This window comes from Ranitomeya variabilis, chromosome 7 (genome assembly GCF_051348905.1).
Source record: "Ranitomeya variabilis isolate aRanVar5 chromosome 7, aRanVar5.hap1, whole genome shotgun sequence".
Taxonomy (NCBI): domain Eukaryota; kingdom Metazoa; phylum Chordata; class Amphibia; order Anura; family Dendrobatidae; genus Ranitomeya; species Ranitomeya variabilis.
Genome location: NC_135238.1, coordinates 182905280 through 182929351, shown reverse-complemented (window position 1 = coordinate 182929351; position 24072 = coordinate 182905280). Strand labels below are relative to the sequence as shown.

At 48.1% G+C, this 24072-nt stretch overlaps 1 protein-coding gene across 2 annotated transcripts in view; it reads left to right on the top strand.

Annotated features, from left to right (window-relative positions):
• The window catches only part of LOC143784313 (uncharacterized), a 56275-nt gene extending 33313 nt beyond the window's left edge, over positions 1-22962 (top strand). For both annotated transcript variants that reach the window (XM_077272442.1, XM_077272441.1), the window contains 12 exons: positions 17286-17543; positions 17620-17730; positions 17971-18108; positions 18301-18501; positions 18592-19041; positions 19149-19353; positions 19795-19923; positions 20007-20140; positions 20220-20450; positions 20538-20618; positions 21483-21554; positions 22273-22962. In XM_077272442.1, the coding sequence (XP_077128557.1) occupies positions 17296-17543; positions 17620-17730; positions 17971-18108; positions 18301-18501; positions 18592-19041; positions 19149-19353; positions 19795-19923; positions 20007-20140; positions 20220-20450; positions 20538-20618; positions 21483-21554; positions 22273-22345 (2073 nt within the window). In that variant the 5' untranslated portion in view covers positions 17286-17295 and the 3' untranslated portion in view covers positions 22346-22962. The remainder of the gene's footprint in view (positions 1-17285; positions 17544-17619; positions 17731-17970; positions 18109-18300; positions 18502-18591; positions 19042-19148; positions 19354-19794; positions 19924-20006; positions 20141-20219; positions 20451-20537; positions 20619-21482; positions 21555-22272) is intronic.
• The last annotated feature ends 1110 nt before the right edge of the window (positions 22963-24072 follow it).

The following is a 24072-nucleotide window of genomic DNA, read 5'->3' as shown; positions in this document are numbered from 1 at the left end:
CCTCCATCCCCAGACAGCCTCCTCCATCCCCAGACAGCCTCCTCCATCCCCTGACAGCCTCCTCCATCCCCTGACAGCCTCCTCCATCCCCAGACAGCCTCCTCCTGCCCCTGACAGCCTCCTCCTGCCCCTGACAGCCTCCTCCATGCCCTGACAGCCTCCTCCATGCCCTGACAGCCTCCTCCATCCCCAGACAGCCTCCTCCATCCCCAGACAGCCTCCTCCATCCCCAGACAGCCTCCTCCATCCCCAGACAGCTTCATCCATCCCCAGACAGCCTCCTGCTGCCCCTGACAGCCTCCTCCTGCCCCTGACAGCCTCCTCCATCCCCAGACAGCCTCCTCCATCCCCAGACAGCCTCCTCCATCCCCAGACAGCCTCCTCCATCCCCAGACAGCCTCCTCCATCCCCAGACAGCCTCCTCCATCCCCAGACAGCCTCCTCCATCCCCAGACAGCTTCATCCATCCCCAGACAGCCTCCTCCTGCCCCTGACAGCCTCCTCCATCCCCAGACAGCCTCCTCCTGCCCCTGACAGCCTCCTCCTGCCCCTGACAGCCTCCTCCATCCCCAGACAGCCTCCTCCATCCCCTGACAGCCTCCTCCATCCCCAGACAGCTTCCTCCATCCCCAGACAGCCTCCTCCGTCCCCAGACAGCCTCCTCCGTCCCCAGACAGCCTCCTCCGTCCCCAGACAGCCTCCTCCGTCCCCAGACAGCCTCCTCCGTCCCCAGACAGCCTCCTCCGTCCCCAGACAGCCTCCTCCGTCCCCAGACAGCCTCCTCCGTCCCCAGACAGCCTCCTCCATCCCCAGACAGCCTCCTCCTGCCCCTGACAGCCTGCTCCTTCCCCTGACAGCCTCCTCCTGCCCCAGACAGCCTCCTCCTGCCCCTGACAGCCTCCTCCTGCCCCTGACAGCCTCCTCCTGCCCCTGACACCCTCTCCAGCCTCTGAGACACTACTTATGACAAATGCAAGGTAAACCCGAGTTTCGTCCCGCAAGAGGGACCGGAGTCCCACAGGTGGGACGGGAATCGGGTTTACCTTGCATTTGCCATATGTAGCGTCTGACAGCCTCCTCCAGCCGCTGACAGCCTCCTCCATCCCCAGACAGCCTCCTCCATCCCCTGACAGCCTCCTCCATGCCCTGACAGCCTCCTCCATCCCCAGACAGCCTCCTCCATCCCCAGACAGCCTCCTCCATCCCCAGACAGCCTCCTCCATCCCCAGACAGCCTCCTCCATCCCCAGACAGCCTCCTCCATCCCCAGACAGCCTCCTCCATCCCCAGACAGCCTCCTCTTGCCCGAGAGCCTCCTCCTGCCCCAGACAGCCTCTTCTTGCCCCTGACAGCCTCCTCCTGCCCCTGACAGCCTCCTCCTTCCCCTGACAGCCTCCTCCATGCCCTGACAGCCTCCTCCTGCCCATGACAGCCTCCTCCTGCCCATGACAGCCTCCTCCTGCCCATGACAGCCTCCTCCATCCCCAGACAGCCTCCTCCATCCCCAGACAGCCTCCTCCATCCCCAGACAGCCTCCTCCATCCCCAGACAGCCTCCTCCATCCCCAGACAGCCTCCTCCATCCCCAGACAGCCTCCTCCATCCCCAGACAGCCTCCTCCATCCCCAGACAGCCTCCTCCATCCCCAGACAGCCTCCTCCATCCCCAGACAGCCTCCTCCATCCCCAGACAGCCTCCTCCATCCCCAGACAGCCTCCTCCTGCCCCTGACAGCCTCCTCCTTCCCCTGACAGCCTCCTCCATCCCCAGACAGCCTCCTCCATCCCCAGACAGCCTCCTCCATCCCCAGACAGCCTCCTCCTTCCCCTGACAGCCTCCTCCTTCCCCTGACAGCCTCCTCCTTCCCCTGACAGCCTCCTCCTGCCCCTGACAGCCTCCTCCTGCCCCTGACAGCCTCCTCCTTCCCCTGACAGCCTCCTCCTGCCCCTGACAGCCTCCTCCTGCCCCTGACAGCCTCCTCCATCCCCAGACAACCTCCTCCATCCCCAGACAGCCTCCTCCTGCCCCTGACAGCCTCCTCCATCCCCAGACAGCCTGCTCCTGCCCCTGACAGCCTGCTCCTGCCCCTGACAGCCTGCTCCTGCCCCTGACAGCCTGCTCCTGCCCCTGACAGCCTGCTCCTGCCCCTGACAGCCTGCTCCTGCCCCAGACAGCCTCCTCCTGCCCCAGACAGCCTCCTCCTGCCCCTGACAGCCTCCTCCTGCCCCTGACAGCCTCCTCCTGCCCATGACAGCCTCCTCCTGCCCCTGACAGCCTCCTCCTGCCCCTGACACCCTCTCCAGCCTCTGAGACACTACTTATGACAAATGCAAGGTAAACCCGAGTTTCGTCCCGCAAGAGGGACCGGAGTCCCACAGGTGGGACGGGAATCGGGTTTACCTTGCATTTGCCATATGTAGCGTCTGACAGCCTCCTCCAGCCGCTGACAGCCTCCTCCATCCCCAGACAGCCTCCTCCATCCCCAGACAGCCTCCTCCATCCCCTGACAGCCTCCTCCATCCCCTGACAGCCTCCTCCATCCCCAGACAGCCTCCTCCTGCCCCTGACAGCCTCCTCCTGCCCCTGACAGCCTCCTCCTGCCCCTGACAGCCTCCTCCTTCCCCTGACAGCCTCCTCCATGCCCTGACAGCCTCCTCCATCCCCAGACAGCCTCCTCCATCCCCAGACAGCCTCCTCCATCCCCAGACAGCCTCCTCCATCCCCAGACAGCCTCCTCCTGCCCCTGACAGCCTCCTCCTTCCCCTGACAGCCTCCTCCATCCCTAGACAGCCTCCTCCATCCCCAGACAGCCTCCTCCGTCCCCAGACAGCCTCCTCCGTCCCCAGACAGCCTCCTCCGTCCCCAGACAGCCTCCTCCGTCCCCAGACAGCCTCCTCCGTCCCCAGACAGCCTCCTCCGTCCCCAGACAGCCTCCTCCGTCCCCAGACAGCCTCCTCCATCCCCAGACAGCCTCTTCCATCCCCAGACATCCTCCTCCATCCCCAGACAGCCTCCTCCATCCCCAGACAGCCTCCTCCTGCCCCTGACAGCCTCCTCCTGCCCCTGACAGCCTCTTCCTGCCCCTGACAGCCTCTTCCTGCCCCTGACAGCCTCCTCCTGCCCCTGACACCCTCTCCAGCCTCTGAGACACTACTTATGACAAATGCAAGGTAAACCCGAGTTTCGTCCCGCAAGAGGGACCGGAGTCCCACAGGTGGGACGGGAATCGGGTTTACCTTGCATTTGCCATATGTAGCGTCTGACAGCCTCCTCCATCCCCAGACAGCCTCCTCCATCCCCAGACAGCCTCCTCCATCCCCAGACAGCCTCCTCTTGCCCCTGAGAGCCTCCTCCTGCCCCAGACAGCCTCCTCTTGCCCCTGACAGCCTCCTCCTGCCCCTGACAGCCTCCTCCTTCCCCTGACAGCCTCCTCCATGCCCTGACAGCCTCCTCCTGCCCATGACAGCCTCCTCCTGCCCCTGACAGCCTCCTCCTGCCCCTGACAGCCTCCTCCATCCCCAGACAGCCTCCTCCATCCCCAGACAGCCTCCTCCATCCCCAGACAGCCTCCTCCATCCCCAGACAGCCTCCTCCTGCCCCTGACAGCCTCCTCCTGCCCCTGACAGCCTCCTCCATCCCCAGACAGCCTCCTCCATCCCCAGACAGCCTCCTCCATCCCCAGACAGCCTCCTCCATCCCCAGACAGCCTCCTCTTGCCCCTGACGTCCTCCTCCTTCCCCTGACAGCCTCCTCCTTCCCCTGACAGCCTCCTCCATGCCCTGACAGCCTTCTCCTGCCCCTGACAGCCTCCTCCTGCCCCTGACAGCCTCCTCCTGCCCCTGACAGCCTCCTCCTGCCCCTGACACCCTCTCCAGCCTCTGAGACACTACTTATGACAAATGCAAGGTAAACCCGAGTTTCGTCCCGCAAGAGGGACCGGAGTCCCACAGGTGGGACGGGAATCGGGTTTACCTTGCATTTGCCATATGTAGCGTCTGACAGCCTCCTCCATCCCCAGACAGCCTCCTCCATCCCCAGACAGCCTCCTCCATCCCCAGACAGCCTCCTCCATTCCCAGACAGCCTCCTCTTGCCCCTGAGCGCCTCCTCCTGCCCCAGACAGCCTCCTCCTGCCCCTGACAGCCTCCTCCTGCCCCTGACAGCCTCCTCTTGCCCCTGACAGCCTCCTCCATCCCCAGACAGCCTCCTCCATCCCCAGACAGCCTCCTCCATCCCCAGACAGCCTCCTCCATCCCCTGACAGCCTCCTCCTGCCCCTGACAGCCTCCTCCATCCCCAGACAGCCTGCTGCTGCCCCTGACAGCCTCTTCCATCCCCAGATAGCCTCTTCCATCCCCAGATAGCCTCTTCCATCCCCAGATAGCCTCTTCCATCCCCAGATAGCCTCTTCCATCCCCAGATAGCCTCTTCCATGTCCTGACAGCCTCTTCCATGTCCTGACAGCCTCTTCCATGTCCTGACATCCTCTTCCATCCCCTGACAGCCTCCTCCAGCCCATTGAAAGCCACCTCCAGCCCTTGACAGCCACCTCCAGCCCTTGACACCCTCCTCCAGCCCTTTTCGGGAAGAAAGCCCAGGGTCTGCCCTTTAAAAAGACACCAAAAGTGCGTTGCTGCGACTTGTCGTTCCAGGGAAACGAGGCCGGGACCGTTGGCTCCCCCTTCAAAGAAAATGTCGTTTTCTGGGTAAGAAACGTGGGACCTAGCCGTTTCTTACCCGGATCTAACTCTGCGAGTGGTAAAAATATTTCAAAGTCCTAAATGAATGGGATTCCTCATAGGGAGATAAACGCTTATATCTCCGTGGTTGACTGACATAGGCACTAGATATTTCAGGTGGTGGGAGCACAGACTCTCCCACAAATGTTAAGACCCCTCTCGACTGGCTGAGACTTGGGATTCCAGAGATATTGGCCCCAAACAGGGACCCCCCCATCAAATCGCTCCCAATGCATGTCTATGAGAAAAAAGATGCCAAAACTCCAAGGGTCACTGCTTGGCGGACGTAGTTCCTGCGCACAAATTCTTTTCGTGGAAGAAAGCCCAGGGTCTGCCCTTTAAAAAGACACCAAAAGTGCGTTGCTGCGACTTGTCGTTCCAGGGAAACGAGGCCGGGACCGTTGGCTCCCCCTTCAAAGAAAATGTCGTTTTCTGGGTAAGAAACGTGGGACCTAGCCGTCTCTTACCCGGATCTAACTCTGCAAGTGGTAAAAATATTTCAAAGTCCTAAATGAATGGGATTCCTCATAGGGAGATAAACGCTTATATCTCCGTGGTTGACTGACATAGGCACTAGATATTTCAGGTGGTGGGAGCACAGACTCTCCCACAAATGTTAAGACCCCCCTCGACCGGCTGAGACTTGGGATTCCAGAGATATTGGCCCCAAACAGGGACCCCCCATCAAATTGCTCCCAATGCATGTCTATGAGAAAAAACATGCCAAAACTCTGGGGGTCACCGCTCGGCGGTCGTAGGTCCTGCGCACAAGTTATTTTCGTGGAAGAAAGCCCAGGGTCTGCCCTTTATAAAGACACCAAAAGCGCATCGCTGCGACTTGTGGTTCCGGAGAAACGAGGCCAGGATCGTGAGCTCCCCTTCAATGAAAATGACACGGCTGTTTTTTGGGTAAGAAACGTGGGACCTAGCCGTTTCTTACCCGGATCTCACTCTGCGAGTGGTAAAAATATTTCAAAGTCCTAAATGAATGGGATTCCTCATAGGGAGACATACGCTTATTTCTCCCTGGTTGACTGACATAGGCACTTGATATTTCAGGTGGTGGGAGCACAGACTCTCCCACAAATGTTAAGACCCCCCTCGACCGGCTGAGATTTGGGATTCCAGAGATATTGGCCCCAAACAGGGACCCCCCATCAAATCGCTCCCAATGCATGTCTATGAGAAAAAACATGCCAAAACTCTGGGGGTCACCGCTAGGCGGTCGTAGGTCCTGCGCACAAGTTATTTTTGTGGAAGAAAGCCCAGGGTCTGCCCTTTATAAAGACACCAAAAGCGTGTCACTGCGACTTGTGGTTCCGGAGAAATGAGGCCGGGACCGTGAACTCCCCCCTTCAAAGAAAATGTTGTTTTCTGGGTAAGAAACGTGGGACCTAGCCGTTTCTTACCCGGATCTAACTCTGCGAGTGGTAAAAATATTTCAAAGTCCTAAATGAATGGGATTCCTCATAGGGAGACAAACGCTTATTTCTCCGTGGTTGACTGACATAGGCACTAGATATTTCAGGTGGTGGGAGCACAGACTCTCCCACAAATGTTAAGACCCCCCTCGACCGGCTGAGATTTGGGATTCCAGAGAGACAGTGCTGAGGGGGGCTTCGTGGGGAAGGGGAGACTTTTTTGCACTTTTAGAAACGGGGTTGAGGTCCGTGCAGTAAAATACTTTTGCTGGCCATAGCAGAGGGGGTGATGTGTTTTTGGAGTGCAAATGGCATATGCTGGGGCTTGCAATAGTTCACCTAATTAGCTTGGAAGCACAGTGCCACATTCAATGTCAAATGACTGGAGTTGTAAACTGGCTGCAATTGTAGGGTGTTTTCAGAGCTTTGCTGTGCGGCCTAGAGAGGAATCCTCAAAAATCTGTCAAAAGGGCCCAGAAGGGCCACCCCTTCTCTAATTTTTGAGGGTACGATCAAGTCCCTACACTGCACATGCAGCTTCCAAGATGCTCCAGATGGAGGGGTGCGTAGCTGTAACCAAAGGACTGGCGTGACCATCGTTTCCCATAGGATGTTGGGCGATAATTGTCGGGGGGCCACTTGGAGATGGTCCCTGCCAGTGGCACCCACTCAAAACGGTTATGGCAGGAGTGGGGATTTCTTTTCATATGGCTCATTTTACACCTACAATAGATGGACAATGGAAAAGCCTTAATTATGGTCATTTCTGCAAAATCCAGCACCCCATTATCCACCGACAGAGACAAGCATGGCCTTGCTTCTTTCGGCCTGGTTCACAGTTTACCATAATTGCTGGATATATGTAATTGTGATGTCCAATACACAGCTTTACAAAAATATATAATCATGCTGGCATTTAAGAAGTTACATCAAATATGGTTCTGCATTGTCAACAGGAGTCTACTGTCTACCTGGGGTCACTAGTCATGCTGGCTTCATGGTTCCCTTATCAAACTTGATTACATAAGCAAAAACTATCACCTTCATCAGGTGGAGCTTTCAGAATAGTGATATATGGTGCCTTAAGGTACCTTCACACGAAGCGACGCTGCAGCGATAGCGACAACGATGTCGATCGCTGCAGCGTCGCTGTTTGGTCGCTGGAGAGCTGTCACACAGACCGCTCTCCAGCGATCAACTATGCCGAGGTCCCCTGGTAACCAGGGTAAACATCGGGTAACTAAGCGCAGGGCCGCGCTTAGTAACCCGATGTTTACCCTGGTTACCAGCGTAAAATCTAAAAAAAACAAACAGCACATACTTACATTCACGTCCCCCTGCATCCACTTCCTGACTGACTGAGCGCCGTACAGTGAGAGCAGAGCGGTGACGTCACCGCTGTGCTGCTTTCACTTTCACTTTGCGGCGCTGAGTCAGAGGAGGAAGCAGACTGCAGGGGACGCAATGTGAGTATGTGCTGTTTGTTTTTTTTACATTTTACGCTAGTAACCAGGGTAAACATCGGGTAACTAAGCGCGGCCCTGCGCTTAGTAACCCGATGTTTACCCTGGTTACCAGTGTAAAATATCGCTGGTATCGTTGCTTTTGCTTTCAAACACAACGATACACAGCGATCGGACGACCAAATAAAGTTCTGGACTTTATTCAGCGACCAGCGACATCACAGCAGGATCCTGATCGCTGCTGCGTGTCAAACGAAACGATATCGCTAGCGAGGACGCTGCAACGTCACGGATCGCTAGCGATATCGTTATAATGTCGTTTCGTGTGAAGGTACCTTTAGCCTGCTCTTGGAGATAAACCATTGTTTGTACAGCTTTGCAATTTGCATCCTGGCCAGATTCAGCACCAGACTAAAAATCCACCTCACCTTTACCAGGCACACCGTCTATCAGTGACAATGCCTAGGCTAAGGAATTCAGGGGCCATGCACATCTAATTTTCTCAATTTCAGTACGTTAAAAGTGGTCCGTGACCTTTATAGCAATGTAATAACATAGAACTTACACAATCAGGTGCAAAAAAAACACATTTATCAACAATAAGAGAAATCTCATTCCCCCTATTCCATTTTATTACTCGGCTTTAAACGAGGGTGAAAAAAAATCAAAGTCCTAAATGATTGGGGTTCCTCATAGGGAGACAAGCGCTTATATCCCCGTGGTTGACTGACATAGGCACTAGATATTTGAGGTGGTGGGAGCACAGACTCTCCCACAAATGTTAAGACCCCCTCGACCGGCTGAGACTTGGGAATCCAGAGACATTGGCCCCAAACAGGGCCCCCCCCCACCAAATCGCTCCCAATGCATGTCTATGAGAAAAAAACATGCCAAAACTCTGGGGGTCACCGCTCGGCGGTCGTAGGTCCTGTGCACAAGTTGTTTTCATGGAAGAAAGCCCATGGTCTGCACTTTAAAAAGACACCAAAAGCGCGTTGCTGTGACTTGTGGTTCGGGAGAAATGAGGCCGGGACCGTGAACTCCCCCCTTCAAAGAAAATGTCATTTTCTGGGTAAGAAACGTGGGACCTAGCCGTTTCTTACCCGGATCTCACTCTGCGAGTGGTAAAAATATTCCAAAGTCCTAAATGAATGGGATTCCTCATAGGGAGACAAACGCTTATTTCTCCGTGGTTGACTGACATAGGCACTAGATATTTCAGGTGGTGGGAGCACAGACTCTCCCACAAATGTTAAGACCCCCCTCGACCGGCTGAGACTTGGGATTCCAGAGATATTGGCCCCAAACAGGGACCCCCCATCAAATCGCTCCCAATGCATGTCTATGAGAAAAAACATGCCAAAACTCTGGGGGTCACCGCTCGGCGGTCATAGGTCCTGCGCACAAGTTCTTTTCGTGGAAGAAAGCCCAGGGTCTGCCCTTTAAAAGGACACCAAAAGCGCATCGCTGCGACTTGTGGTTCCGGAGAAATGAGGCCGGGACCGTGAACTCCCCCCTAAAAAGAAAATGTCATTTTCTGGGTAAGAAACGTGGGACCTAGCCGTTTCTTACCCGGATCTAAGTCTGCAAGTGGTAAAAATATTTCAAAGTCCTAAATGAATGGGATTCCTCATAGGGAGATAAACGCTTATATCTCCGTGGTTGACTGACATAGGCACTAGATATTTCAGGTGGTGGGAGCACAGACTCTCCCACAAATGTTAAGACCCCCCTCGACCGGCTGAGACTTGGGATTCCAGAGAGACAGTGCTGAGGGGGGCTTCGTGGGGAAGGGGAGACTTTTTTGCACTTTTAGAAACGGGGTTGAGGTCCGTGCAGTAAAATACTTTTGCTGGCCATAGCAGAGGGGGTGATGTGTTTTTTGATTGCAAATGGCACATGCTGGGGCTTGCAATAGTTCACCTAATCAGCTTGGAAGCACAGTGCCACATTCAATGCCAAATGACTGCAGTTGTAAACTGGCTGCAATTGTAGGGTTTTTTCATAGCTTTGCTGTGCGGCCTAGAGAGGAATCCTCAAAAATCTGTCAAAAGGGCCCAGAAGGGCCCCCCCTTCTCTAATTTTTGAGGGTACGATCAAGTCCCTACACTGCACATGCAGCTTCCAAGATGCTCCAGATGGAGGGGTGCGTAGCTGTAACCAAAGGACTGGCATGACCATCGTTTCCCATAGGATGTTGGGCGATAATTGTCAGGGGGCCACTTGGAGATGGTCCCTGCCAATGGTACCCACTCAAAACGGTTATGGCAGGAGTGGGGATTTCTTTTCATATGGCTCATTTTACACCTATGATAGATGGACAATTGAAACGCCTTAATTATGGTCATTTCTGCAAAATCCAGCACCCCATTATCCACCGACAGAGACAAGCATGGCCTTGCTTCTTTCGGCCTGGTTCACAGTTTACCATAATTGCTGGATATATGTAATTGTGATGCCCAATACACAGCTTTACAAAAATATATAATCATGCTGGCATTTAAGAAGTTACACCATATATGTTTCTGCATTGTCAACAGGAGTCTACTGTCTACCTGGGGTCACTAGTCATGCTGGCTTCATGGTTACCTCATCAAACTTGATTACATAAACAAAATCTATCACCTTCATCAGGTGGAGCTTTCAGAATAGTGATATATGGTGCCTTAGCCTGCTCTTGGAGATAAACCATTGTTTGTACAGCTTTGCAATATGCATCCTGGCCAGATTCAGCACCAGACTAAAAATCCACCTCACCTTTATCAGGCACACCGTCTATCAGTGACAATGCCTAGGCTAAGGAATTCAGGGGCCGTGCACATCTAATTTTCTCAATTTCAGTACATTAAAAGTGGTCAGTGACCTTTATAGCAATGTAATAACATAGAATTCACACAATCAGGTGCAAAAAAACACATTAATGAACCATAACAAAAATCTCATTCCCCCTACTCCACTTTATTACTCGACTTTAAACGAGGGTGAAAAAAAAGTCCTAAATGAATAGGATTCCTCATAGGGAGATAAACGCTTATATCTCCGTGGTTGACTGACATAGGCACTAGATATTTCAGGTGGTGGGAGCACAGACTCTCCCACAAATGTTAAGACCCCCCTCGACCGGCTGAGACTTGGGATTCCAGAGATATTGGCCCCAAACAGGGACCCCCCCATCAAATCGCTTCCAATGCATGTCTATGAGAAAAAACATGCCAAAACTCCGGGGGTCACAGCTCGGCGGTCGTAGGTCCTGCGCACAAGTTATTTTTGTGGAAGAAAGCCCAGGGTCTGCCCTTTATAAAGACACCAAAAGCGCGTTGCTGTGACTTGTGGTTCCGGAGAAACGAGGCCGGGACCGTGAACTCCCCCCTTCAAAGAAAATGTCGTTTTCTGGGTAAGAAACGTGGGACCTAGCCGTTTCTTACCCGGATCTAACTCTGCGAGTGGTAAAAATATTTCAAAGTCCTAAATGAATGGGATTCCTCATAGGGAGACAAACGCTTATATCTCCGTGGTTGACTGACATAGGCACTAGATATTTCAGGTGGTGGGAGCACAGACTCTCCCACAAATGTTAAGACCCCCCTCGACCGGCTGAGACTTGGGATTCCAGAGAGACAGTGCTGAGGGGGGCTTCGTGGGGAAGGGGAGACTTTTTTGCACTTTTAGAAACGGGGTTGAGGTCCGTGCAGTAAAATACTTTTGCTGGCCATAGCAGAGGGGGTGATGTATTTTGGAGTGCAAATGGCACATGCTGGGCCTAGCAATAGTTCACCTAATTAGCTTGGAAGCACAGTGCCACATTCAATGCCAAATGACTGGAGTTGTAAAATGGCTGCAATTGTAGGGTGTTTTCAGAGCTTTGCTGTGCGGCCTAGAGAGGAATCCTCAAAAATCTGTCAAAAGGGCCCAGAAGGGCCACCCCTTCTCTAATTTTTGAGGGTACGATCAAGTCCCTACACTGCACATGCAGCTTCCAAGATGCTCCAGATGGAGGGGTGCGTAGCTGTAACCAAAGGACTGGCGTGACCATCGTTTCCCATAGGATGTTGGGCGATAATTGTCGGGGGGCCACTTGGAGATGGTCCCTGCCAATGGTACCCACTCAAAACGGTTATGGCAGGAGTGGGGATTTCTTTTCATATGGCTCATTTTACACCTACAATAGATGGACAATGGAAACGCCTTAATTATGGTCATTTCTGCAAAATCCAGCACCCCATTATCCACCGACAGAGACAAGCATGGCCAGGCTTCTTTCGGCCTGGTTCACAGTTTACCATAATTGCTGGATATATGTAATTGTGATGTCCAATACACAGCTTTACAAAAATATATAATCATGCTGGCATTTAAGAAGTTACATCAAATATGGTTCTGCATTGTCAACAGGAGTCTACTGTCTACCTGGGGTCACTAGTCATGCTGGCTTCATGGTTCCCTTATCAAACTTGATTACATAAGCAAAAACTATCACCTTCATCAGGTGGAGCTTTCAGAATAGTGATATATGGTGCCTTAGCCTGCTCTTGGAGATAAACCATTGTTTGTACAGCTTTGCAATATGCATCCTGGCCAGATTCAGCACCAGACTAAAAATCCACCTCACCTTTACCAGGCACACCGTCTATCAGTGACAATGTCTAGGCTAAGGAATTCAGGGGCCGTGCACATCTAATTTTCTCAATTTTAGTACGTTAAAAGTGGTCAGTGACCTTTATAGCAATGTAATAACATAGAACTTACACAATCAGGTGCAAAAAAACACATTCATGAACCATAACAAAAATCTCATTCCCCCTACTCCACTTTATTACTCGACTTTAAACGAGGGTGAAAAAAAAGTCCTAAATGAATGGAATTCCTCATAGGGAGCAAATTGATCGTATCTCCATGGCAGTGGCATACAGACACTAGATCTTTCAGAGGGTGAGAGCACAGACTCTCCCACAAATTTTAAGACCCCCCTTGACAAGCTGAGACTTGGGATTCCAGAGACATTGGCCCCAAACAGGGACCAATGCATCCAAAAGATTCAAATGCGTGCCTATGAGAAACACATGCCAAAACTCCGGGGGTCACCGCTCTGTGTTTGTAGGTCCTGCACGCTAGCCCTTTAAGGGGAAGAGAGCCCAGGGTCTTCCTTGGCTTTCAACCCCTAAAATGTCTAGTGTCTGTGCGCTTAGGCTGTGGAAAAAATATGAAAATGTCGGCCATTTTGACAGGGAACTTGGGGGTATAATTTTTTTCCCCCAAGCATGTGATATGTCAATCGTATAGAGAATTTCACCAGAAAAATAACGGCATGCTTGTTTTCTGCATAATGTTCGTCGTTCTCCATTCAATGCAGCATTTCATTTTCATTTCATGCAAAATGAACACTATTCTCTGCTAACTAAGTGCCAGGGAAAAGAGGGGGCTTGAAAAATGTTGGGGAGACTCTGTGCTCTCAACCCTCTGAAAGATCTTGTGGCTGCTTGCCACCGCCACAGAGATATCTAATGGCTGTCTATAAGAAAAACATGCCGAAATTCCAAGTCGCAGCCGGGCGTAACGGGTCTTAAAATCTGGGGAATTTCCTTGGCTTTCAACCCCTAAAATGGCTAATAGCTGTGCGCTTAGGCTGCGGAGCTATCCAGCAAAAATGTGAAAATGTCGGCCATTTTGACAAGGAACGGGGGTATAATTTTTTTTTACCCCCAAGCGTGTGATATGTCAATCGTATAGAGAATTTCACCAGGAAAACAACGGCATGCTTGTTTTCTGCATAATGTTTGTCGTTCTCCATTCAATGTAGCATTTTGATTTCATTTCAAGCAAAATGAATGCTATTCCCTGCTAAGTGCCAGGGAAAAAAGGGGGTCATAAAATGTTGGGGAGACTCTGTGCTCTCACCCTCTGAAAGATCTTGTGGCTGCGTGCCACCGCCACGGAGATACGATCAATATCTAATGGCTGTCTATAAGAAAAACAAAATTTCACGTCATAGCCGGGCGAAACAGGTCTTAAAATCTGGGGAATTTCCTTGGCTTTCAACCCCTAAAATGGCTAATAGCTGTGCGCTTAGTCTGCGGAGCTATCCAGCAAAAATGTGAAAATGTCGGCCATTTTGGCAAGGAACGGGGAGTATTTTTTTTTTTTCCCCAAGCGTGTGATATGTCAATCGTATAGAGAATTTCACCAGAAAAATAACGGCATGCTTGTTTTCTGCATAATGTTCGTCGTTCTCCATTCAATGCAGCATTTCATTTTCATTTCATGCAAAATGAACACTATTCTCTGCTAACTAAGTGCCAGGGAAAAGAGGGGGCTTGAAAAATGTTGGGGAGACTCTGTGCTCTCAACCCTCTGAAAGATCTTGTGGCTGCTTGCCACCGCCACAGAGATATCTAATGGCTGTCTATAAGAAAAACATGCCGAAATTCCAAGTCGCAGCCGGGCGTAACGGGTCTTAAAATCTGGGGAATTTCCTTGGCTTTCAACCCCTAAAATGGCTAATAGCTGTGCGCTTAGGCTGCGGAGCTATCCAGCAAAAATGTGAAAATGTCGGCCATTTTGACAAGGAACGGGGGTATAATTTTTTTTTACCCCCAAGCGTGTGATATGTCAATCGTATAGAGAATTTCACCAGGAAAACAACGGCATGCTTGTTTTCTGCATAATGTTTGTCGTTCTCCATTCAATGTAGCATTTTGATTTCATTTCAAGCAAAATGAATGCTATTCCCTGCTAAGTGCCAGGGAAAAAAGGGGGTCATAAAATGTTGGGGAGACTCTGTGCTCTCACCCTCTGAAAGATCTTGTGGCTGCGTGCCACCGCCACGGAGATACGATCAATATCTAATGGCTGTCTATAAGAAAAACAAAATTTCACGTCATAGCCGGGCGAAACAGGTCTTAAAATCTGGGGAATTTCCTTGGCTTTCAACCCCTAAAATGGCTAATAGCTGTGCGCTTAGTCTGCGGAGCTATCCAGCAAAAATGTGAAAATGTCGGCCATTTTGGCAAGGAACGGGGAGTATTTTTTTTTTTCCCCCAAGCGTGTGATATGTCAATCCTATAGAGAATTTCACCAGAAAAATAACGGCATGCTTGTTTTCTGCATAATGTTCGTCGTTCTCCATTCAATGCAGCATTTCATTTTCATTTCATGCAAAATGAACACTATTCTCTGCTAACTAAGTGCCAGGGAAAAGAGGGGGCTTGAAAAATGTTGGGGAGACTCTGTGCTCTCAACCCTCTGAAAGATCTTGTGGCTGCTTGCCACCGCCACAGAGATATCTAATGGCTGTCTATAAGAAAAACATGCCGAAATTCCAAGTCGCAGCCGGGCGTAACGGGTCTTAAAATCTGGGGAATTTCCTTGGCTTTCAACCCCTAAAATGGCTAATAGCTGTGCGCTTAGGCTGCGGAGCTATCCAGCAAAAATGTGAAAATGTCGGCCATTTTGACAAGGAACGGGGGTATAATTTTTTTTTACCCCCAAGCGTGTGATATGTCAATCGTATAGAGAATTTCACCAGGAAAACAACGGCATGCTTGGTTTCTGCATAATTTTTGTCATTCTCCATTCAATGTAGCATTTCACCTTTAATTCATTGAAGGGAGGAGTATAAATGGGGGACCAATGATAAAGCTTGTATGGAATAGATTCTTCTAGAACATGCCCTTATGTGTCATTAACCAATCACAGCCTACTTCTAATCTGAGATTCCTTGGAGGGAGGAGTCTAGATGGGGGGCAATAAAAAGGCTTGTACACACTAGATTTTTAGAACTTGTTCCTTTTTGTGAGAAGTTTACAAGCAGCTCATTCAAGCCTTGACACACGTGGATACAATGGCATCTTCATCAGCAAGAGAGTAAGTATATTGCAAACCCCCAGCAATGTTTATCTTCCTAATGAGTTGTGCATGAGTTGTTTCCACTTTCTCCTGTGATCACAGTTTTTTTGTGTTGGGCTGGGTCCACATGTGGTGTGAAAACACTCTGTTCTGGCACACATCAATGTATGTCTTAGGGTATGTGCACACTTTGTAGATTTGACTGTGGAATTTTCTGTGCAGGTTCTTCATTTCTTGGCAGAAAACGCAGGTCAGAATCTGCGCCTTTTTTGGTATATGCACACGTTGCAGATTTTTGTCCGGATTTCTTCCTTTTTTTCCCCCTGCAGATTTCTATAATGGAATGGGTGCAAAACGGCACAAAATAAGTGACATGGTCCTTTTTTGAATCTGCTGCGTTTTCCGTGCACATTTTTCTGCACCATTAGCACAGCATTTTTTTTTTTGCCCTTGATTTACATTGTACTATAAATCACTTGCAGTGATTTACAGTACAATGTAAATCAATGGCAAAACAAAATGTGGTGCTAATGGTGCGGAAAAATCTGCACTGAAAACGCAGCAGATTCAAATCAAGGACCATGTCACTTCTTTTGTGCAGTTCTGCAGCGTTTCTGCACCCATTCCATCATAGAAATCTGCAGGGGTAAAAAACGCATCAAATCTGCAAGAAAAACGTATCAAATCTGCCCTTGTGTTTTCTGCCAGGAGATGCAGATTTTGTGCAGAAAATTCTGCACCCAAATATGCAACATGTGCACATAGCCTAAAGGTGAATGCAAAGTAAACTATAGGTAGTCAGGAGTGACATCCGCTGTCTGTCAAGAGGGAGCTCTGCCATCTCTCAGAAGGGACACTGTTAGCAGGTGTTTGCCATGTAACCTGAAGGCAGCATGCTGCAGGGGTTGGAAAACTTCCGATCTCACTGTCTCTCTACAATGTGTGTTTTTGTTATCTTTATCTTACAGCTATTGACAGTGATTTAAGTGTCTGACCAGAGGTGCTTGTGTCTGCACTAAAAATCTCTCTATTAAGAGCCTGATGTGGGGGAGGGACAGCTCTTCAATTCTGCTTCTTTTCTGTTTATAAAAACTTTAGTTGTGTCAGAACGGCCGTAGCTGCCAATCTGAGTGATTTCTCATTGAATTCAGAGTCTCTCTGCCTACATTATGCTGCTCTCAGATGAGGTAGCAAAAACCTGATGAAAAATCCCTTTTAAAGGTGAAACATTGGAAAGTGTTTTGGTATGTGGTGTCACTGTTTTGGGTCAATTTCTCTGGAACCACATATTGTAGCTAGTCAGGGTAGTTGCCTCCCATTCCTCACATTTATTACTCAGGGTGTAAGAATTTCAAATTCCTGCCATTCTACATAGGGAGCCAATTTACTGTTATGGCTTGGGTTGCTGCGACTTGCGGTTCTGGAGAAGCAGGGCCGTAATCGCAATTCTAATCCAAATTTGTAGGTCTCATCTGTTCTGGTACATGTATGTCTATTAAAGGTGAATGCAAAGAAAAGTATAAATACTCAGGAGGGACCTCTGCTGTCTCTCAGAAGGGGCAGGCAGGAATCAGGGACTCTGTAACAAGGGGCAGGGGGACATGTTGCTGCTGCCGCACTTTCCACGAGTCCTGGCGCTGCTGGTCACATGATCAGCTATGAAGGAGGAGATGGAGAGTGCCTTGACCTGGGTAGAGTGAAGGAGTGGCCATTAGTAGACTGTAAATTCAGACCAAATGTTAAGGTGCAAATTCACATCACAAATGTAACTTAGCCTTTATAATTCCAACACTGCATTACAACCCTTGCATTTCTTGTTTAATAGGTTGTCTAGGATGCCCATGACCTGTCCCAACTGCCACAGAGTAACAACCATACTCGCCAAACATCTCAGGCGGCGGTGTGGTAAGTTTGACACGGATGACCAGCGAAAAGCTACTTTGGCAACCGCGAGGCAGAACCTGATGAAAATTGCATCCAAGGGAGGGACCATCAAGTATGAAGACATAATGTCTCTTGGGTCCTTAGAGAATGTGGTTCCCTTTCTGGAGAATAGAGGATTCCTTGTGTTAAACAAGCCAAGGTATGTTCCCCTTTTGTCAACCTATGCCTCGAATATCTACTTGTCTGCTAATCAATTGGCTTTTTATAATTTACAGGACTGTCCGAGATGTGGAGACACAGACACCTTCCACCAGTGCTGAGCAAGCACCTACGGAGGGATCTCCAGCCCCTATGGATAGAGAACGCAATTTCCAAGAGAGCTTGAGGTTAGAATATATATAAATATATATATATATATATATATATATATATATATATATATATATATATATATATATATATATATATATATATATATATATATATATATATATATATATATATATATATATATATATATATATATATATATATATGTGCTCTTGGCCTCACTCACCCCTGGTACCTGTTGTGGTGTATATACACAGGAAGTATATGTGTCTTAGTGTGTGTTTATCATTTTACAGCATGCTCCATCAGTCGCCAACTGTCAGTCCCTACGGTGTGGCGGGATCTCCACCCCCTATGGATCCTGAAGACTTTGATGACAGATTGGAGACCGACGAGCGTATCGGAAGTATCCAAGTCGGAGAGATTGGCGAGAGGTCAGAGTATATAAATTGGGGGTGGGGGGGATTTTCTTAGCTTTATGCAGCTGTGCATGTTGATTCTCTCACCCCTGGTGCCTGTTGCAGTGTATGTACACAGGAAAGATACGTGCCCAAGTTTTTTTTTATTCTTTTTTATTTCATCTTCTAATGTCTTGTAAATGATAAACTGCTAACAATCTCTTCCAGCCAATCCTGTGACAGCAACATTGCTGATCAAGTCGAGGCTTCCGAAGATGTGTCTGCGGACATACCTACCTCTGCGGACATACCTACCTGTGCGGACCCGGGACAAGCACCTGGGCATCTCGCAGAAGAAACTGATGACTCGTCAGCAATGGAAAATGAGGATGAAGAGGGACCCAGTACCTTGGATTCGCAAACACAGAAGTTAGTTTATGGGTAATATATTTTCATGGCTTCTTATGGTTTCTAAAATATCTCAACGTTTGCTTGCTGTTCTTTCCTCCAAAATTATAGAATTCTGCAGACAAAATGGTCAACGGATGTCAGGAAAAAGATAAAGACTGCAGGACTTTATAAGCGTCATTCTCTAACTCATCCGATCTTGCAAAGGTTTGCTGATCATTTAAAAAATACCTTGCGTGTTCAAAATTACAAGCAAGAAGTAGAGAATGTTGCCAGATTCCTGTACTTTATGGACCCAGAGCAGGTGACCCTGAATTTTGTGCTAAACATCCAGAGGGCTGTCGATTTTTTTAACAAGCTACAAGATTTGAAGCTAACATCTCAGACAATATTTAACTACTTAAAGCATCTGAAGAGATTCATACAACATCAACTCAGGGCAACCAATCTGGCACATGAGAACAGGGAATTATATGATGCCTTTAAAATATTCAAAGGGGTGACAAAAGAGATCCAGGCTAGGCTGTCCAAAGGGATTTCAAAGGAGGTTGTTGGCAAAAGGTGAGTTATGAGCTATTATGACTTGTGTATATTTCCTAACAATAAATACTTAATCCCCCTCCGGGTTTTCAGATGAACTCACTTCATATGTTTTAATTTTTTCTTAGATATAAAGCATTGAATACTTTAACAATGACCGCAGCGGAGGCTCAAAAAATTCTGGATGTCGCCAAACGGGATTTTTTGAAGTGTCTCAGAAAGGTTTGTGCAGGGAGCAAAGTGAAAGAACAGCAACTGCAAATCCTCAATTACCTGGAGTGCCTCCTAGTGCTGAAGCACGGACAAAGACCAGGAGTAGTGCAACACATGAGTGTAAGTAACCACCTCCTCTAGCTTGTCCTGTTCGTTGTACGACGCACGTCGCAATGCGTCAATTTGGAGAAAAACGCCTCCTGCAAAGTTGCCCACAGGATGCGTTTTTTCTCCATAGGGTTGCATTAGCGACGCATTGCCACACGTCTTGTTTTGGCGGACCGTCGGCACAAAAAAAGTTACATTTAACTTTTTTTGTGCGTCGTGTCCGCCATTTCCGACTGCGCATGCGCTGCCGGAACTCCGCCCCCTCCTCCCATAATTCACAATGGGGCAGCAGATGCGTTGAAAAACTGCATCCGCTGCCCCTGTTGTCCTTTTTGTTCACAGTATGCGTCGGTACGTCGGCACGACGCATTGCGTCGTGCGTCGTACGACGCTAGTGTGAAAGTAGCCTTTAGTGACACTTGTTGTTCAACTTGCCCATCTCCTGACTCGTAGGTTTCTGAGTGGAAGGAGAGGGTTGCACATCAGTATAAAGGAGACAACTTTGTGGTCATCGGGGTCAAAGAACACAAGACGTCAACACAACAAGTGGCATGCTTTGTATTGACTCCAACCGAAGAAGAGGTAGGATTTCTCAGTCTCCTTACTGCAAAGTTGGAATGTGAGTTTTTCAGTCACATCATAATTCTATTTTTTTGCCTTTCAAGTGGTTCAATGTGTATTTCACATATGTGCGACCAGTACTGAGCAGTACCGAAAATCCGGACGATCCTTTTTTTGTGTCGACTACAGGGCATGCGGTTTACAACGTAACAAACGATATGAACCGTTTCCACAGGAAGTAAGATTATTAAAAGTCATGCATCTTAGTCTCTACATGTAGTGTCATATGTTTGTATTTATTTATTTATTTTTTAAAGGTATAAACTCCCCCTAGTCACCAGCCAGATGGTGAGGAAGCTGCTAGAAACCTGGACTAACTCGAGATGTACAGATGTGCAACAACGTCTAGTCGCCAGGTATTTGGCACATTCCAATATAACAGCGGACAGGAGCTATAGGGAGAAGAACATGGATGACATTTGCCATGCCTATAACATACTGAAGGAAGCACGGGAGGAGAGTCAAGAACCCACAGCCAGCACCTCCAGGTATTTTATTGTGAAATGGAAATAATACCTGCTTTGAAATAAACTTGACAAACGCTAATGTTTTTTTTTTCTCGACTCCCCCTAAAGGGCTGCAGAACAGAGCAGCAGTGGAAGAAGAGACCAGACAGCTGACTCTGATAGTGATGAAGAAGAGTATTCGAGTGCAAGGTGAATATACCTTTACTCCAGTACCATGGTACCAAGCTAAAAGATGGCAAAAAAAAGGGGGGAGAAGCCAGCGCTGCTTATGGCTGGAACGCAGTACATAAAGTGCACACGCACATATTGATTTCTAACTGTATTTCAGAAAGAGACATTTAGCAAACAATTGATCAATTCTTTGAGCCACCCCGCCACGTCACGGCATTCTCATAATGGGGCAGTCCTACTCTACGTGTTTTATATTCGCTGTGCCATTACTGCGTTCTGACCATAAGCAGCGCTGGCTTCTCCCCCCCCCCCCTTTTTTTTTGCCTAGACATTGGTTAGTGGTTGACCACCACTGTTGCCGTGCGCGCTGGGCCATGTGCGCCATTCTCTGTGTTCATTATGATTGACCTAGGCTGCTGTACACACATGCAGCATCCCTGCCCTGCCCCAGGCTCTGTTTGATTGTGCACCTGTGCCTTGGCCTGTCTCATGCTTTATCTGTGGTGCTGGGGTGTGGGTTGGACCTGAAATGTCAATCTGGACCTAGTCAACCTTTATCTGTACTTGCCCCTTCTGGCACCATGGGAGTTACTCAGTAATGCTTCAGGTACAGATTGCACTTAATACGGTCTTGCTTTTAGATAAAATACGTAGAGTAGGACTGCCCCATTATGAGTATGCCTTGACGTGGCCGGATGGCTCAAAGAATTGATCAATTGTTTGCCAAATGTCTGTTTTTGAAATACAGTTAGAAATGAATACCTACATGTGCACTTTATGTACTGCGTTCTGACCATAAGCAGCGCTGGCTTCGCCCCCCTTTTTTTTGTAAGCTAATGGATGCACTCATTATCAGCTTTAATACTATTGTATTCATTTTAGGGCACATATACCTTCTTTTCACATGGAAACTCGATCGAGGCAGAAGCAGTTAAGGGAAAGGAGCTCATCAAGGTAATTATTGAACACTTCTATTTATATTACATTCTCACTGCAGTTATAGAGACCAGCTACACATGCCACTGAGTTTGAAACTGCAGATAATTGTATTGTATGGAACGTTGAAAAGTGCACCTTTATGTCATTTCAACATTCCATAGGAGAACATTGGCTGCAGTGTCAAACTCGCCTCTCAAACTGGTGTGTGTGTGTTCCCTGAAAGGGGAACTTCGGAGGTGGGATATTTTTTTCAGACTTGAGTCCTATTCATTTCATAGGATAGGGGATAACTAGCTGATTGGCGCAGGTCCCGCTGCTGGGACTCGCACTGTCCATGCAAGATTGACGTGTATTCATAGAAAATAATGGTAGACCCATGCACATCACAGGATAAGCCGGAGATCACAGCTCCTGCTCCTAGCTCTGTCATGTATGTGCCTAGTGCTGATGATCGGTGCAGGTGCCAGCAGCAGGACCCACACAGATCAGTTAGTTGTCCCCTATCTTATGGATAGGGGGCTACATTGGAAAAAAAAGTCCTGCCCCCGGAGCTCCCCTTTAATGTGATAGCCAGGACACGTTTCTGAAAAACCTAAAGCATAGTGACACTTTGCAGCATTTGTGTTAAGTATTATTGCATTTTGGCTAAGTGCCAGTATGCTAGAAGTGTGTTGTTTTTTTTTTTAATGCATGTATTTCAGTTGTAATATCATTATTCATTTTTCCTTCAAAGGACTGAAGAACCAAGGACATCGCAGAGGACAGATTGGAGGATGAACCCTGTGGTCATGCTGAAGCGACTGTAAAGTTAAAGTTCAGTTTTGGTTGTGTTTTTGGTGGGTATTCTAGTAATAGAAAAACAGCTTCCTGAAATGTGTGGCATTGGGTCTCGGCTCTATTGAGTTCACTGGAGCTGAGCATCATGACTACATTTAACGCCAGTTCAGAAGTGGCAGTTTTTTGTAAGGAGGCAGCTGTTTTTCTAGTACTAGAATTAACATTTAATTGAGTCTATTCTGACTTTTTTTGCAGGTTAAATTTAGTTGTTTAAACAATGTGCATTTTTCTGTTCTATAATGTTTTTGTTTAATAAACTAATGGTTTTTATTCTACATGTTTGTATTGTTAAAGCGTAACTATTATTTATATATATATATATATATATTTATATTACATAATGTTGTTGTTATTATACTAAAAGAATTGCTAAGCAGGCCTAGGGCGTAACAGCAATGATGAGAAAAAAAAACTGAAGTGTTGGCATCAGAGCCAAAGTGACTATGGACAGGAATCTGAGCTGTTATATATAAGGCACATCCCGTGTCACTGGATTACTTGCCTGAGCAAACATACTCTTATTTAAATTATTATTTGTAACTGTTTGAGCTTTCTTTTGAATTCAATAAAGTGTTATTTAGGTTGACTGTGTTGTAGTTGTGTGTGGGCTACAGAAGATGTTTGTTTTTTTGACCATAAACTTACACCAGACATGTAACACATCTGCATTGGCATCTCCTGCATCTCAATGATAGGGACACACTCCAAGTGCAGCAATCACCCAGAGAACGCCAGAAAGCTGCTGTACATCATACAGATGGTCACAGATCTACCGCAACTCCCCAGATATGTGCTGCAGAAGACTCGCTTAATGGTATTGGGATGTGTAAGGCCACCATTTTTGTACTCACGGCCTCCTGGTGCTCTGTCCTTATAGCACCTCTCACTCCCCACTAGGCATTCAGTACTTTAGCTGGAATCACATAGCTGCCAGTGAGTTGCCTGAAAGACCAGGCATGAGCCTTAGTGCATGCACTGTCACATTATTCAGGACCACTCTACTTTCATCTCCTTTTTCAGGTATGTGACGAGGACATCACATATGAGAATAACCTCATCGGACACCATGGCTACAATAGCATTCAGTAACCTCTGGTCACCTCATCACTAAGGACCTTTATCGGTTTACATCGTACTATATACTGCAGCAAATATTATGTTTACTTTACTTTGTAATGCCACATGCTGACCCATATGGACTTATTATATTTATATATCACCACTATAGTATAGAAAAGGGCACAAAACCAAAGCAAACTACATTTTATTTAGAGAAGCAAACATAATAAAAATATATTTGCTCTTATTCCTCTGCTTTACAGCGATCGCATAGCTGCATTTCTTCATCTTCATCATTCCCACTTTGCGAAACTGTATCCAAGCTGGGGAGAAAAGAAAAATGTGATCAATATTGCCCAGTGCAGCATTCTGCATAGTGATTGTGTCTGGTATGGCACCTCGGCGACATTGTCACCTCCTAAAATATTATACATCATATACTATAATTGAAGATGCTTATAGGCTGTGAGTCAGATCACAATAGAAGATGGCAATGGAGATAAGAGTTGAGGGGTGTACAAAAATTTGCTATGTGGCATTTGTCCATTTTATGTTATAAAAATGTAATGTCTACCCCTCTGCACAGCAATGTTTCCACACACCAACTCTTATCTCCTTTGTTATCCGGGAGCCTCAG